General features: G+C 42.1%; 1 protein-coding gene across 3 annotated transcripts in view; it reads right to left on the bottom strand.

Annotated features, from left to right (window-relative positions):
* Nucleotides 1-15,589, bottom strand: part of LOC116869928 (N-acetyllactosaminide beta-1,6-N-acetylglucosaminyl-transferase-like) — an 82,333-nt gene that overhangs the window by 57,944 nt on the left and 8,800 nt on the right. The window contains exon 2 of one of the 3 annotated variants that reach the window (XM_032861554.1): nucleotides 5,988-6,195. The exons of the other annotated variants lie outside the window; for them this stretch is intronic. Coding sequence (XP_032717445.1) covers nucleotides 6,185-6,195 — 11 coding nt within the window. The 3' untranslated portion in view covers nucleotides 5,988-6,184. Of the gene's footprint in view, nucleotides 1-5,987; nucleotides 6,196-15,589 lie in introns of those variants that run through there. 3 annotated transcript variants of the gene reach the window in all.

The raw sequence follows: 15,589 nt of genomic DNA, 5'->3' as shown, positions 1-15,589 counted from the left end.
AGGGTAAAAACATTAGGTTGGCAGCAGATCTATCCACAGAGACCTGGCAGGCCAGAAAGAACTGGCATGATATATTCAGAGCACTAAACGAGAAAAACATGCAGCCAAGAATACTATATCCAGCTAGGCTATCATTGAAAATAGAAGGAGAGATTAAAAGCTTCCAGGACAAACAAAAACTGAAAGAATTTGCAAACACCAAACCAGCTCTACAGGAAATATTGAAAGGGGTCCTCTAAGCAAAGAGAGACCTTAAAAGTAGTAGATCAGAAAGAAACAGAGACAATATACAGTAACAGTCACCTTACAAGCAATACAATGGCACTAAATTCATATCTCTCAATAGTTACCCTGAATGTTAATGGGCTAAATACCCCAATCAAAAGACACAGGGTATCAGAATGGATAAAAAAACAAAACCCATCAATATGCTGCCTACAAGAAACTCATTTTAGACCCGAAGACACCTCCAGATTTAAAGTGAGGGGGTGGAAAACAATGTTCCATGCTAATAGACATCAGAAGAAAGCTGGGGTGGCAATCCTTATATCAATCAGATCAATTAGATTTTAAGCCAAATACTATAATAGGAGATGAGGAAGGACACTATATCATACTCAAAGGGTCTGTCCAACAAGAAGACCTAACAATTTTAAATATCTATGCCCCTAACATGGGAGCAGCCAACTATATAAACCAATTAATAACAAAATCAAAGAAATACATCGACAAAAATGCAATAATAGTAGGGGACTTTAACACTACCCTCACTGAAACAGACAGATCATCCAAGGAAAAGATCAACAAGGAAATAAAGGCCTTAAATGACACACTGGACCAGATGGACATCACAGATATATTCAGAACATTCCATCCCAAAGCAACAGAATATACATTCTTCTCTAGTGCACATGGAACATTCTCCAGAATAGACCACATCCTGGGTCCTAAATCAGGTCTCAACCGGTATCAAAAGATTGGGATCATTCCCTGCATATTTTCATACCACAATGCTCTGAAGCTAGAACTCAATCACAAAAGGAAATTCGGAAAGAACCCAAATACATGGATACTAAACAGCATCCTTCTAAAAAATGAATGGGTCAACCAGAAATTAAAGAAGAATTGAAAAAAATCATGGAAACAAATGATAATGAAAACACAATTCAAAATCTGTGGGACACAACAAAGGCAGCCCTGAGAGGAAAATATGTAGCGGTACAAGCCTTTCTCAAGAAACAAGAAAGGTCTCAAATACACTACCTAACCCTACACCTAAAGGAGCTGGAGAAAGAACAAGAAAGAAACCCTAAACCCAGCAGGAGAAGAGAAATCATAAAGATCAGAGCAGAAATCAATGAAATAGAAACTAAAAATAACAATAGAACAAATCAATGAAACTAGAAGCTGGTTCTTTGAAAGAATTAATAAGATTGACAAACTCCTGGCTAGACTTATCAAAAAGAAAAGAGAAAGGACCCAAATAAATAAAATCATGAATGAAAGAGGAGAGATCACAACCAACACCAAAGAAATACAAACAATTATAAGAACATACTATGAGCAACTCTACACCAACAAATTCGACAATCTGGAAGAAATGGATACATTTCTAGAGACATATAAACTACCACAACTGAACCAGGAAGAAATAGAAAACCTGAACAGACCCATAACCAGTGAGGAGATTGAAAGAGTCATCAAAAATCTCCAAACAAACAGAAGTCTAGGGCCAGATGGCTTCCCAGGGGAATTCTACCAAACATTTAAAGAAGAACTAATTCCTATTCTCTTGAAACTGTTCCAAAAAATAGAAATGGAAGGAAAACTTCCAAACTCATTTTATGAGGCCAGCATCACCTTGATCCCAAAACCAGACAAGGATCCCATCAAAAAAGAGAATTACAGACCAATATCCTTGATGAACACAGATGTGAAAATTCTCACCAAAATATTGGCCAATAGGATCCAACAGTACATTAAAAGGATTATTCACCATGACCAAGTGGGATTTATTCCAGGGCTGCAAGGTTGGTTCAACATCCGTAAATCAATCAATGTGATACAATACATTAATAAAAGAAAGAGTAAGAACCATATGATACTCTGAATAGATGCTGAAAAAGCATTTGACAAAGTGCAGCATCCCTTCCTGATTAAAACTCTTCAAAGTGTAGGGATAGAGGGCACATAACTCAATATTATCAAAGCCATCTATGAAAAACCCACTGCAAATATCATTCTCAATGGAGAAAAACTGAAAGCTTTTCCGCTAAGGTCAGGAACACGACAAGGATGTCCGTTATCACCACTGCTGTTCAACATAGTACTAGAAGTCCTAGCCTCAGCAATCAGACAACAAAAAGAAATTAAAGGCATCCAAATTGGCAAAGAAGAAGTCAAACTATAACTCTTTGCACATATATGATACTATATGTGGAAAACCCGAAAGGCTCCACTCCAAAACTGCTAGAACTTGTACAGGAATTCAGTAAAGTGTCAGGATATAAAGTCAATGCACAAAAATCAGTTGCATTTCTTTACACTAACAACAAGACAGAAGAAAGAGAAATTAAGGAGTCAATCCCATTTATAATTGTACCCAAAACCATAAGATACCTAGGAATAAACCTAACCAAAGAGGCTAAGAATCTATACTCAGGAAACTATAAATTACTCGTGAAAGAAATTGAGGAAGACACAAAGAAATGGAAAAATGTTCCATGCTCATGGATTGGAAGAACAAATATTGTGAAAATGTCTATTCTACCTAAAGCAATCTACACATTTAATGCAATCCCTATCAAAATCCCATCCATTTTTTTCAAAGAAATAAAACAAAAAATCCTAAAATCTATATGGAACCAGAAAAGACCTCGAATAGCCAAAGGAGTATTGAAAAAGAAAGCCAAAGTTGGTGGCATCACAATTCCAGACTTCAGGCTCTATTGCAAAGCTGTCATCATCAAGACAGTATGGTACTGGCACAAAAACAGACACATAGATCAATGGAACAGGATAGAGAGCCCAGAAATAGACCCTCAACTCTATGGTCAACTAATCTTCGACAAAGCAGGAAGGAATGTTCAATGGAAAAAAGACAGCCTCTTCAACAAATGGTGCTGGGAAAATCGGACAGCCACATGCAGAAAAATGAAATTGGACTATTTCCTTACACCACACATAAAAATAGACTCAAAATGGATGAACGACCTCAATGTGAGAAAGGAATCCATCAAAATCCTTGAGGAGAACACAGGCAGCAACCTCTTTGACCTCAACCGCAGCAACTTCTTCCTAGGAACATCGCCAAAGACAAAGCAAGGGCAAAAATGAACTATTGGGATTTCATCAAGATCAAAAGCTTTTGCACAGCAAAGGAAACAGTGAACAAAACCAAAAGACAACTGACAGAATGGGAGAAGATATTTGCAAACAACATATCAGATAAAGGGCTAGTATCCAAAATCTGTAAAGAGCTTAGCAAACTCAACACCCAAAGAACAAATAATCCAATCAAGAAATGTGAGAGGACATGAACAGACATTTCTGCAAAGAAGACATCCAGATGGCCAACAGACACATGAAGAAATGCTCCACATCACTCAGCATCAGGGAAATACAAATCAAAACCACAGATACCACCTCACACCAGTCAAAATGGCTAAAATTAACAAGTCAAGAAATGACAGATGCTGGCGAGGATGCAGAGAGAGGGGAACCCTCCTACACTGTTGGTGGGAATGCAAGCTAGTGCAACCACTCTGGAAAACAGTGTGGAGGTTCCTCAAAATGTTGAAAATAGAGCTACCCTATGACCCAGCGATTGCACTACTGGGTATATATCCTAAAGATACAAACATGGTGCTCTGAAGGGGCACATGCACCCGAATGTTTATAGCAGCAATGTCCACAATAGCCAAACTATGGAAAGAACCTAGATGTCCATCAACAGATGAATGGATAAAGAAGATGTGTATATATACACAATGGAATACTGTGCAGCCATCAAAAGAAATGAAATCTTGCCATTTGCAATGACGTGGATGGAACTAGAGGGTATTATGCTTAGTGAAATAAGTCAATAAGAGAAAGACAACTATCATATGATCTCCCTGATATGAGGAAGTAGAGATGCAATGTGGGAGGGTTGGGGGGTAGGAAAAGAAAAAATGAAAGAAGATGGGATTGGGAGGGAGACAAACCATAAAAGACTCAATCTCAAAAAACAGACTGAGGGTTACTGGAGGGAGGGTGGACAGGAGAGGGTAGTGGGGATATGGACATTGGGGAGGGTATGTGCTATGATGAGTGCTGTGAAATGTGTAAACCTGGCAATTCACAGACCTATACCCCTGGGGATATGTTTATTAAAAATAAATAAATAAATAAATAAATAAATAAATAAATGACAGTCAATTAAAAATCAGACTCTTGCTTATGGTTCAAGGTTCAAATCACATTCTCAGGTCACAAAATCCCGCCCCACGTTTGGCTCTACGCTTAGCATGGAGTCTGCTTGTCCCTCTCCCCCTTGCTCTTCTCCCTGCTCTCAGGCTCTCTCTCTAAAATAAGTAAATAAAATCTTTTAAAAAATAAATGAAAATAAAAAAAACAACAACCTCAAAAAAGAGAGAAAGAAGCAGAAAATGCACAATTATTGGGGGCAGATGTGCGACGACCTGAATCTCATGTGCAGCTGGTCAAAGTGTGAAGGGACACAACTCTAGGAACCATGTGGAGTCTCCCAAGGGTGAACACAGGCAGGTGCCCTGACCTAGTAATGCCGTTCCCGGGGATTTACTCAACAGAAAGGCATCCGTGTTTATCAAAGGACATACAGCTCAGTATTCACTGCAGCCATATTCACAACACACCCAAATGTCCATCAGCCTTTCTCAACCTTGGCATTACTGGCATTTGGGCTTGAATATGCCTATTGTGAGGGCTGTCCTGTGCATTGTAGGATGTCCAGTAGCCTCTCTGGCCTCGACCCACTAAGTGCCATGCTGGTAGCATCCCTTGCTCCCAACTGTGAATTGTGACTACCAAAAGTATTTTCAGATAACTCTAAATGTTCCTGGTAGGGGTGGGGGAGAGGGGAAATCATCCCTCCTCACCTCCCACACCTCCTTCTCTCTACACGGTGATGGGAATGAAAAAAATGTAACTGCTTGCGACACGAAAAGCAAATTTTACAGATATAACACTGGGCAAAAAAAAAAAAAAGCCAGACAGAAAAGAGTACATGCTGTTTATTTCCATGTATATAAAGGACAAAAACAGGTAAAAGTAATTTATGGTCTTAGATATCAGGGTAGTGATGGGGAGACAGGTCATACTCTGTGTCTTGATGGTTGTTATTTGGGTATGTTCAGTGGGTGAACATTCCTGATCTGTGCATTTTCCCATGTTATGCAATTCTTCACCAAAAACAAATGAACAAACGAACGAAGAATGAATGAATGAAATGAGTCATGGTCCTTCTCCCGGGAAAACTCCGCTAGGTGAGTCTTCTAGGTGAATAAAGATCAGTTGTCCTGGAATGACTCATATTTACGGGGCTTTATCCAGAGTGATCAAATACTCTGCAGACACATTCAAGAGTGTACTCACTTCTTCCTCAAACTGTCAGACTGCTAAGGGAGACTCCAGTCTGGTTCCTGACACCAAGCCACCTTGGGCCACGACCCAACCGGCCATCTCTCCTGCCTGCCAGTGAGTAATGTCCAGAAAAAAAGGAGTCAAGAGAAAACAGAACAGGAGGTCAAACATTCAAAACCCCCCTGTGCTCATCAACACAGAGCTGAGTGCCCGCTCTTATGGCATTTGTCACCAGGAGCTGAGGTGGATGGAGAAGGCATCCACATGGACAAGCAGCGGGTATGAATGACAAAGCTGATAGCTGGCATCTGGGACAATCACCCCTATCTGCTCAATGAGGAATTGAGACTCCGGGACCTCCCAGCCCAGGGTCACTCAGCGTGACCTGGGGCTGGAATGGGAGTCACCGTGCCATCCTGGACCCCATCAGGCAGGCCCAGGAATGGCACAGAACCCAGATGGGCTCCATGGAGAGATCATGAGAAGGAAAGGGGGTCTGGCTTCACTTCCAATGAGACACAGGCATTCCTTCTCTCCAGCATTTCTTTTTTCTGTTTCAAGTTCAATCAGTCATCAGTGTTCAGAAAGCACCTAAGACAGAAACACTATGAAATTTCCTTTCCTTTCCTTCCAGCTTCTTTTTTTCTATAGCTCAGAAAAATTGTCAGGACAAATCTTTTCCTTATGGCTCAGATTATGATTGATTTCCAAACTCCAACTCTCCCTTCCCTCTACAGGTGGCCACATTTCTGCATGTTCGGAATGGTCACAAGCAGAAAGGATCTAGGGAATTCCTGGTATAGGCTGAACTAGATTCCTGAGGTCTGGCTCTTGAACTCATTACCAGGTGCTTGGTAATCATCTGGAGCAACAGAGCCCTGTGCACCATTCCTCTCTCTTCTCTTTCTGCAGAGAACAATTCCCCACGCCCAAAGTACTTCTTCCTCTGTTGTGATCTGACTTGGGGATGCCAGGGGCACACACCATGCCTCGTTCTTCCTGGAATCCCAGCCCTTCCCCATCCACAGATACTTGCTGTCCTGGTGATTTCTGCTAAGTTTCTTTTTTGTTAAGCATTGATTCTCAGGAAGACTAGGTCTGAGGCCATCCTCATGACTGATACATTTGACGGGGGTTTGATACACTACTGTAAGAATTCCATCAGAATCAGTGACTAGTGTGACCAAAACATACCCCTGCCCCCAACCTTGAAAAATGGAGCTGAATAGCTTCCATTCGGCCTTTTTATTTTATTTTTTAAAGATTTTATTTTTGGGGTGCCTGGGTGGCTCAGTTGACTGGATGTCTGACTCTTGATCTCAGCTCTCATATTGACCTTGGGGTTGTGAGTTCAAGCTTTGCATTGGACTCCATAGTAGGCATGGAGCCTACTTAAAAAATAATAATAGTAATTTAAAAATAAATAAATAAAGATTTTATTTTTAAGTGATCCCTATACCCAAGATGGAGCTTGAACTCATAGGCCTGAGATCAAGAGTCAGGTGTTCTACTCACTGAGCTAGCCAGGCATCCCTTTGGCCTTTTTAGATCCCTCCTTCTGGTCTCCACCCTGAAGGATGGCTGACTTATAGGGAGTGTATCAGGCAGCTCTGGCTCTGGTTGGGTTTGCCAGTGAGGGCACAAGAGAAGGCTCAAGGTGTTTGCTCCCCAGCTCCTCTCTTGTCAGTCACATTACGATAGCTGCCTCCTTTAACCGAAGTTGTTCTCATAGGGGCCCTTTGAGAAGGGCCAACCACTCCTTCTTTCAGGTCTCGAAATGGTAATAATAGTTCCACTATTACCGACCCTGGGTATTACCATACTCTTTATAGTTTCCCTCCACTCTGCCCACACCTTCAAAAACCGTCCTTTTGGTAAGTCTTTCTTGATTAGCCTATTTTAAAATTCTTATTTATTTATTTGAGAGAGAGAGCATGAGAGAACATATGCATGCATGGGATGGGGAAGGGCAGAGGAAGAGGGAGAGAGAATCTCAAGCAGACTCTGCACTGAGCATGGAGCCCAATGCGGGGTCAGTCTCATGACCTGAGATCATGACCTGACAAAACCAAGAGTCTGAGGCTCAACCCACTGAGCCACCCAGGCACCCCTTGATTAGCCTAATTTTTTAAAAAAAGATCTTATGTATTTATTTGACAGATCACAAGTAGGCAGAGAGGCAAGCAGGGGTGGGGGGAAGTAGGCTTCCCTCTCCAGATGCGGGGCTCCATCCCAGGACCCTGAGATCATGACCTGAGCCATAGGCAGAGGCTTAAGCCACTGAGCCACCCAGGTGCCCCTTGATTAGCCTAGTTTAAGCACTCTGTTTCCTGCTGAGGCTCTGACTCATTCACCAGTAATAAAAGATAACATTGAGATAATACTTATCAGGTACCAAGTATTGGGTCACTAGTTCAGGCAGGACATTGTTAATGCTCACAGCAACAGTATAAAGTAAAACCTATGATCCCCATTTTACAGATGAGCAAGTAAGATCAGAGGGACCCAACAGATTACCCAAGTTCATGAAGTCAGGTAGAGCTGGAGTCTAACTTTGTATTTTATACATTTACATATTTACCTGTCTCCCAATAAAAATACGTTTATGACAATATCAAAATTCATTCGGAACTCCTTCTCTCTTCCTGGGAGCCAAAGCTACAGCTCGTGGAAGGTGGATTCTGGGAGCAGGATTTCAGCTGATCACCATTAAGGGGAGGACTGGATTCACAGAGTGGAAGCAAGCACGTAAATGAATCCAGGGAAGTGAACGCCTGGGTCCCTCACTGCTGGGAAAGAAGTAGAGGGAATCAACCCTGTGTTGACGGAGATATCAGTGTGCACTTGTGGTTTTAATATCTGTTTGAAAAGCTAAGACATAGATGGGCATGTGTGTGAATGTGCGAGGCACACGTATGTGTGTGTGTCACGGGCACATACAGACATTATGTGTACACATATGTATATATATTTTTTCTAGCTCTAAGCCCTGGGAAGGCATAGACGTAATAACGCGCTTGAGTTCCCAGGCCTTGGTTTCTAAATATCATTCTCCACGAAATGGAACCAAGGTTCCTTGAAGAAAATGGCTGATTCCAAGACAGGAGGCCGGTTAAGTACAAGGAAGGCAGTGCTCAAAGAATAATGGGGGCCGTTGAAGGGATTCAAGAGCCACCGTGAAGGGGGCCCCACTGGCTGAGTCTGAGGCAATTTCAGCACCAAAATAAGTAAAATTTGTAATGGATTGTAACCCATTGAGTAAAATGGGTATCCGTGTCCACAGGGGTATAAATAAACAAACACATGGGAAGAAGAGAAGGCTCAGCCTTACAGATGATTGTCAACTAATAAACATAAAAGGAGGGAGTTAGGAAAAAAAATCACAATTTGGCAACCACACGGTAATAACTGAGCCAGGCAAGAACCATCGGAGGACAGTAGAACTGGGGAGTGAACATTTGATGGAGAACAGTATATCTAAAAAGCCTCAAACTGTCTCCACACAAAATACTCATTAATGACTTAGTAATAAATACAAAATCGTACTGATTAGCTTTACAGTGGAGCAATGGGCAGGTATTTCCTGACCGCAGTGACAAAAGTGAACATCACCGCTACTAGAAGAAATACACGTTGCATGGTTCCGCGGCATCGTATCTCTGGTATCTTTGCCCAAAATGCAGAACTTGAATCTAATCACGAGGAAACACCCACACGGTACTCTTCAAAAATGATAAGAGCTGGGAGGACACAGATAGGCTGAGAAATGGTTCCAAATCAAGGGGGTGAAAGAGGGATGGCAGCTGAGTGCACCTTGAGATCGTTAAGCAGATCCTAATTTACGAAGGAAGTTTTTAGTACAACGAGTAAGACTGGAATAGGGTCTGTGGGCAGTAATGTGTCCTTAAATGGTGGTGCTATTCATATAGGAAAGTATCTCTGTGGTTAGGAAGCCTGTTTCAACCAGCAAGGAGGAATTGACAAATGGCATAGGAAAAATTTATAAAAGACAGAGGGAGAATAAGATAAGGCGAAGGCAAATGTGGTCACATGTTATGGGTTGGGGGATGTGGGCATGAAGGGTAGAGCTCTATGCTATTCTTGTAAGTATAACAATTTTGAAATGAGTTTAAAAATAAAAGGTTAAAAACTCATTGAGAAGGTGAGCCACTGGGTGGCTCAGTGGCTTAAAGCCTCTGCCTTGCGCTCAGGGCATGATCTCAGGGTCCTGGGATCGAGCCCTGCATCGGGCTCTCTGCTCAGCAGGGAGCCTGCTTCCTCCTCTCTCTCTGCCTGCCTCTCTGCCCACTTGTGATCTCTATCTGTCAAATAAATGAATAAAATCTTAAAAAAAAATAACCTCACTGAGATCTTTAAACATTTTTAGATCAGAGTCATGTTTTCTTCCTTTTTCAAAATTTTAACGTTTTAAATTTTAATTCCAGTATAGTTCGCATCCAGTGTTGTATTAGTTTCAGGGACACAATGTAGCGATTCAACAATTCCATCTGTTACTCAAGGCTCATCAGGACCAGTGCCCACTTAATCCCCTTCACCCATTCCACCCATCCCCCGCCCCCCCTGGGAACCATCAGTTTGCTCTCTAGAGTTAAGAGGAGTAAAGAGTCTGTTTTTGGGTTTGTCTCTCTCTCTCTCTTTTTTCCCAGAGTCATGTTTCCATTATATACACTGCTTAAGCTGTGGGAACTTCTGCGGGGCATCCTGGAGGATTAGACTGATAATGAAGTGGAGATCACACAAATCTAGAGTTTGGGTTTTTTTTTTAAAGATTTTATTTATTTATTTGACAGTGAGAGAGGGAACACAAGCAGGGCGCTGTGAGAGAGGGAGAAGCAGACTTCCCTCTGAGCAGGGAGCCCCATGCAGGGCTCCATTCCAGGACACTGGGATCATGATTGGAGCCAAAGGCAGATGCTTCATCGACTGAGCCACCCAGGCATCCCCAAACCTAGAAATTAAGTCATTTTACCTCTGGAGTCTCAGTTTCTGCACCTGCAAATTGAAGGTAATAATATATATCTCCCTCAGAGAATTACCTTTTCTTAACAAAAGATTTAGTTATTTAAGAGAGAGAGAAAAACTGAGGGTTGCTGGCGGGGTGGGGGGTAGGGATAGGGTGGCTGGGTCATGGACATTGGGGAGGGTATGTGCTATGGTGGGTGCTGTGAATTGTGTAAGATTGATGATTCACAGACCTGTACCCCTGAAGCAAATAATACATTATGTGTTAATAGAGAGAGAGAGAGAGAGAGAGAGAGAAACACGCAAGAGTCGGGGGAGGGGCAGAGAATCCCAAGCAGACTCTGCTGAGTACGGGAGCCTGACGCGAGGCTCCATCCCAGGACCCTGTGGTCATGACCTGAGCCAAAACCAAGAGTCAGATGCTTAACTGACTGCACCACCTGGGTGCCCTTCAGTCAGAGGATTTCTGTGAGGCTTAAATGACTCAATCCATGAAGCATCAGTGGTAAGTGGAGAAAGCATTTGTTCTAGAGAATTCCTTCTTTGAGAAAAGGTACATTATTGACATCCACAAAACTGCCAATGTTGGGGCCGTCTAGAATGTGGAAATATCCCCATTTTATAGAATGAACATAGGACAATGATGCTATCTCAAGATCTGTGCCTTGTTACCAGATTCAGTTCTTCCCGGCATTTTACAGCAAATGGAAGGTTGGCTCCCTGAGATTCTGAAATCTAGGGTCTCACGTGGGATGGTGTATTAAGGGAATACTTTCCCACTGTTTTTACCCTCTGACATCTACTGAAAACAATCATTTGTCTGGCACTTGCAAAAAATATGAGCAACGACCAATATATACAGACCAAGCTCTTTGAGCCAGAGGTGTGTATGGTCCAGGAACACCGACTGATCTTCCGCCTGCCAGCCCGTCAGCACACACAGACGCCGCTGGGAGAGCTCAGCAGTGAGCACTGAGCACAACAAAGAAGAGGCTGCTCTTAGGGGAGAAAGTTCAGGAACAAGCTAAAAGCACTGCGCCCGGATTGGAAAAAGACCAAGCTGTTCCTAGCTGCACTACACATTCCGCTGTGCTGGGCCCTGTGACCTTCAGGCCAAGTCAAGGTCTCCTCTCTCAGGACCCACATTTTGTCCATGGTGACCTATCATTGTCAGTCAGTTCCTGCCCAGTCCTTCTGTGTCCTTGATTTCATTTCCCCTCCTGTCCTAAACTTCCCTTTTATGGCTTCAGAGCAGAAAACAAGAAGAGCCTTAAATCCCATCCCTCCCCTCGCTTTTTTGCCTGATTCATGGGACTGAAGACACTGGAGTCTCACAGAGCAGGGCTGGGCCCCGAGAGGTCGCAAGAGTGGCTAAAAACAGCTGTGCATGGCTCGGCACTCGAGTGGAAAATTCTACCAGGGTGACTTTACCTTCTGTAAAAATTGTTACGATTTTTCACCAAGGCTCGAAGGAGGTTAGTCAGGATTGAGGAGATTATAGGAATTTGAGGCTCACTTCATTCCTAATAAGGAGAAAACTTCAGAGTCACATTTATGAATCCTCTGAGGTGAAAAAAAGGAAAGAAAGAAAAAAAAAAAAAAAGAAATGGTTGCAAAACCCTGTGAGACACTGCCCTGAATTTGTCAAGCTCAGTAACCCAAGACTTAGCATTTGGAGCAGCACACTGAGGTGTACTGAAACAGCCTCCCTCCTTTAGGCCCAGCTGTCCTAATGCAGCTAGCACAGACCAGTGCATAGCCCCCCAAAATGGAGACCACAGCCATGGGGCACCTCTTGAGAAAGGGAAGGAACAAAAAGTAAAAGCTGCAGAAACACCAACAAGGACTCCAGCACAAACTCTTCCTTATAAAGAACAGGGAGAATAAGGATGAGGGCTAAAATATTTTTTATTTTATTTTATCAGAAAGGAGGGAACTGGAGCCATTTGCTTCTTAAAAAGAGGAGGAATCATGGTTTGCATAAACCCAGAGAAAAAATGGTTCTCTCACAGTAACTGCATCTTGTTCACATGGGCTGCTTTATTTACTTTTAAAAGATTTTCTTTAAAGCTTATTTACTTAAGCAATCTCTATACCCAATGTGGGGCTGGAACTCACGACCCGGATGGAGATTAAGAGTTGCGCGCTACACCGACTGAGCCAGCCAGATGCCCCGTCTTATTTATTTTTTAAATAAGTCTTAGCCAGTTGCTTAGTCAGAGGATTCAAGGGCAAAAAAATTAGCATTTGGGTTGTGCAGTGTGTTCTTAATTCAGTGTTGGACAATCTCATCTCTCAATCCATTCCACGTTCAAAACGAATTTAATCATTTTGACTGGGGCACCTATGAACTGGGTGTCCTTGGGTAAGTACCCCAAATTCTCCATACCTCGGTGTTCTCATCTATAAACTTATCTATAAAACAGGATTGCAAGAATACTAAGATTCAAGGAAACAAGGTAAAATAGGCAGTTTGTCCTCTCGGAAGAAGAGATACCAAAGCCAGCAAGTACGTGAAAAGATGTTGACATCGTTGTTCATTAGAGAAATGCAAATCTAAATCACAGCTATAATCTTACAGCCGCTACAATGGTGTAAATAAGACAGCAGGCAGTAACAAGGCTTGGGGAGGATGGGGAGTCCCATTACAATGTACAATGTAGCACCTGCTCTGGAAACCAGCGGGGAAGGTCTTCAAAATGTGAAACATGGAGTTACTGCATGGACCCGCAATTTCACTCCTGGGATATCCCCAGGAGAAAAGAGAACATGTGTCTATACAAAGACTTGCTTAGGAATGTTCACAGTAGCACTATTCTTAATGACCAAAAAGCAGAAATAACCCAGATGTCTATCAATGGATCAATAAATAAGATGTTCAACAGCCATTCGATGGAAGAGGAGGTCAGCCATGTAAAGGAGTAAAGTACTGATTCATGCTAGAATGTGAATAAACCGCAAGAATATCACATAAAGCAAAAGAGCCAGATGTGAAAAAATATATGTAATTTGATTTATATATAATGTCCAGAAAAGGCATATCCATACAGACAGGAAGGTAAGGTTTGAGTGTGGAAATAAAAAGTGGCTGTAAAGGACAGGAGGTTTCTTTTGGAGGTGATAAAAATATCCTCAATTGGGGGCACCTGGGTGGCTCAGTTGGTTAATTGTTTGTCTTCAGGGATTGAGCCCCACATTGGGTTCCCTGCTCAGTGGGGAGTCTGCTTCTCCCTCTGCCCCTCCTCTTGCTTGTGTGTGCACACGTGTGCATGAGTGTGCTCTCTCTCTCTCTCTCTCTCTCTCGTGTGTGCTGTCAAATAAATAAATAAGTAATCTTAAAAAATATTCTAAATTAGATGGGGGTCATAATTGCACAACTCTACAGACATACTAAAAATCAATGAATTGTACGTTCAGAATGGGTGAATTTGGTGTTTTATGGTATGTGAACTAGACGCCTGAGTCACATGCCTCACTTTTGAGGTATCTAAATTATACCTCAGCAAAGTTGTTAGTTTAGGAGAGAAGAAAGAAAGGAAGGAAAGGAAGAAAGCTGGCTGCTTCTGTGGGAGAGGAAAGGAGTAGTCTTCTCTGAGGAAGTGACATTTCAGCTGGATCTTAACAAATGTCCAGAATGGGCAATGTGAGTAAAGAACATTCCAGAATAAGGGGACAGCCAGCAAGGGTGGGGAGACTATTTGTCTTTGGGCCAATCTAGAGCAACAGAAGCTTGGCAGAGTGGGAGGCTTTCAACTAGTAACAGAACACTACTTTCTAATAACAGGAAAGAGAAACCAACCACTTAAGGCTCTACCCATGTGACACGGCCACGAAAAGCTACCGCTGGGGGTAACCTCATGGGCCCCATACCCATTTCTAACAAAATATTATCCCTGCACCTTCAAAACCAAATGAGCATGAGTTCTTCTATTCACACATGGAAATTCTAGAATAGTAACACCAAAACCTCAAAAATCAACATCAAGGAAGTTGATCTGTTCCCCTCTTTCTGGACACTGAGTGCCCACAACATACCAGATCCTTCCAACAGGACGACAAGGAGATATGTTATCTTCAAGAAAAGACTGAAGAATCAATCTCAGAGAAATTAGGCACCTTGCCCAAAGTTATAAAGTGTAGGTGGCAAAGCCAAGACAGTCTGCTTTCAAATCCCACCAGCAGATGGAGGGCACCCGCTGACTCCAGAGTAAACAGATCTTTAGATCATTTTTATTCAACACACTCACTCCATAGACCACTGAGTCTAAAATGCATTCTAATTGACCACTGATTCTAGTTCATTTAGGCCTAATCCTTCCTTCATCTTTCTCTTCAATCTACTTTGTATCTTGCTCCCTATAAAATTAAGAGGACATGGGGAGTTAGAAGAAGGCAGTTGGGGGAAATTGGAAGGGGAGGTGAACAATGAGAGACTATGGACTTTGAAAAACAATCTGAAGGGTTTGAAGAGGTGGGGGGGTGGGAGGTTGGGGGAACCAGGTGGTGGGTATTAGAGAGGGCACAGACTGCATAGAGCACTGGGTGTGGTGCAAAAACAATGAGTACTGTTATGCTGAAAATAAAAAAAAAAAATTAAGATGGGTCACCACAGGAAGAAATGCTGTCTCTGAATATTAAGTATTAATAATATCTTCATTAAGTTAATTAAATCTAAATATTAATATCTTAATTTAATTAATCGAGGGTCATGTCTCCCATTGTTCCTCAGAAATCCAGGAATATGCTCTAATTAACAAAGCAAGCTTGTTCGTATATGTCGGCACTAATGATGCAAACCCTTTTTGGTAGTAATATATGTGGATATGTAAAATGCATATAATTAACTAAACAGCATCTTAGGGCAATTTCTGATTTGCAGAAATTATCATTATCTTGAGTTTAAAAACTCAAAAAAGTGTCAAGATCTCTAGTGGTCCTTGGCTCTGCTGAGTCATCCTAAGCAAGTAAGCCTGTTATTCCAAAATTAAATCATAAAAGACAC

The sequence above is a fragment of the Lontra canadensis genome, unplaced genomic scaffold (genome assembly GCF_010015895.1).
Source record: "Lontra canadensis isolate GAN:19392208 unplaced genomic scaffold, GSC_riverotter_1.0 scaffold21, whole genome shotgun sequence".
Taxonomy (NCBI): Eukaryota; Metazoa; Chordata; class Mammalia; order Carnivora; family Mustelidae; genus Lontra; species Lontra canadensis.
This window is presented reverse-complemented; position numbering and strand designations above follow the sequence as displayed.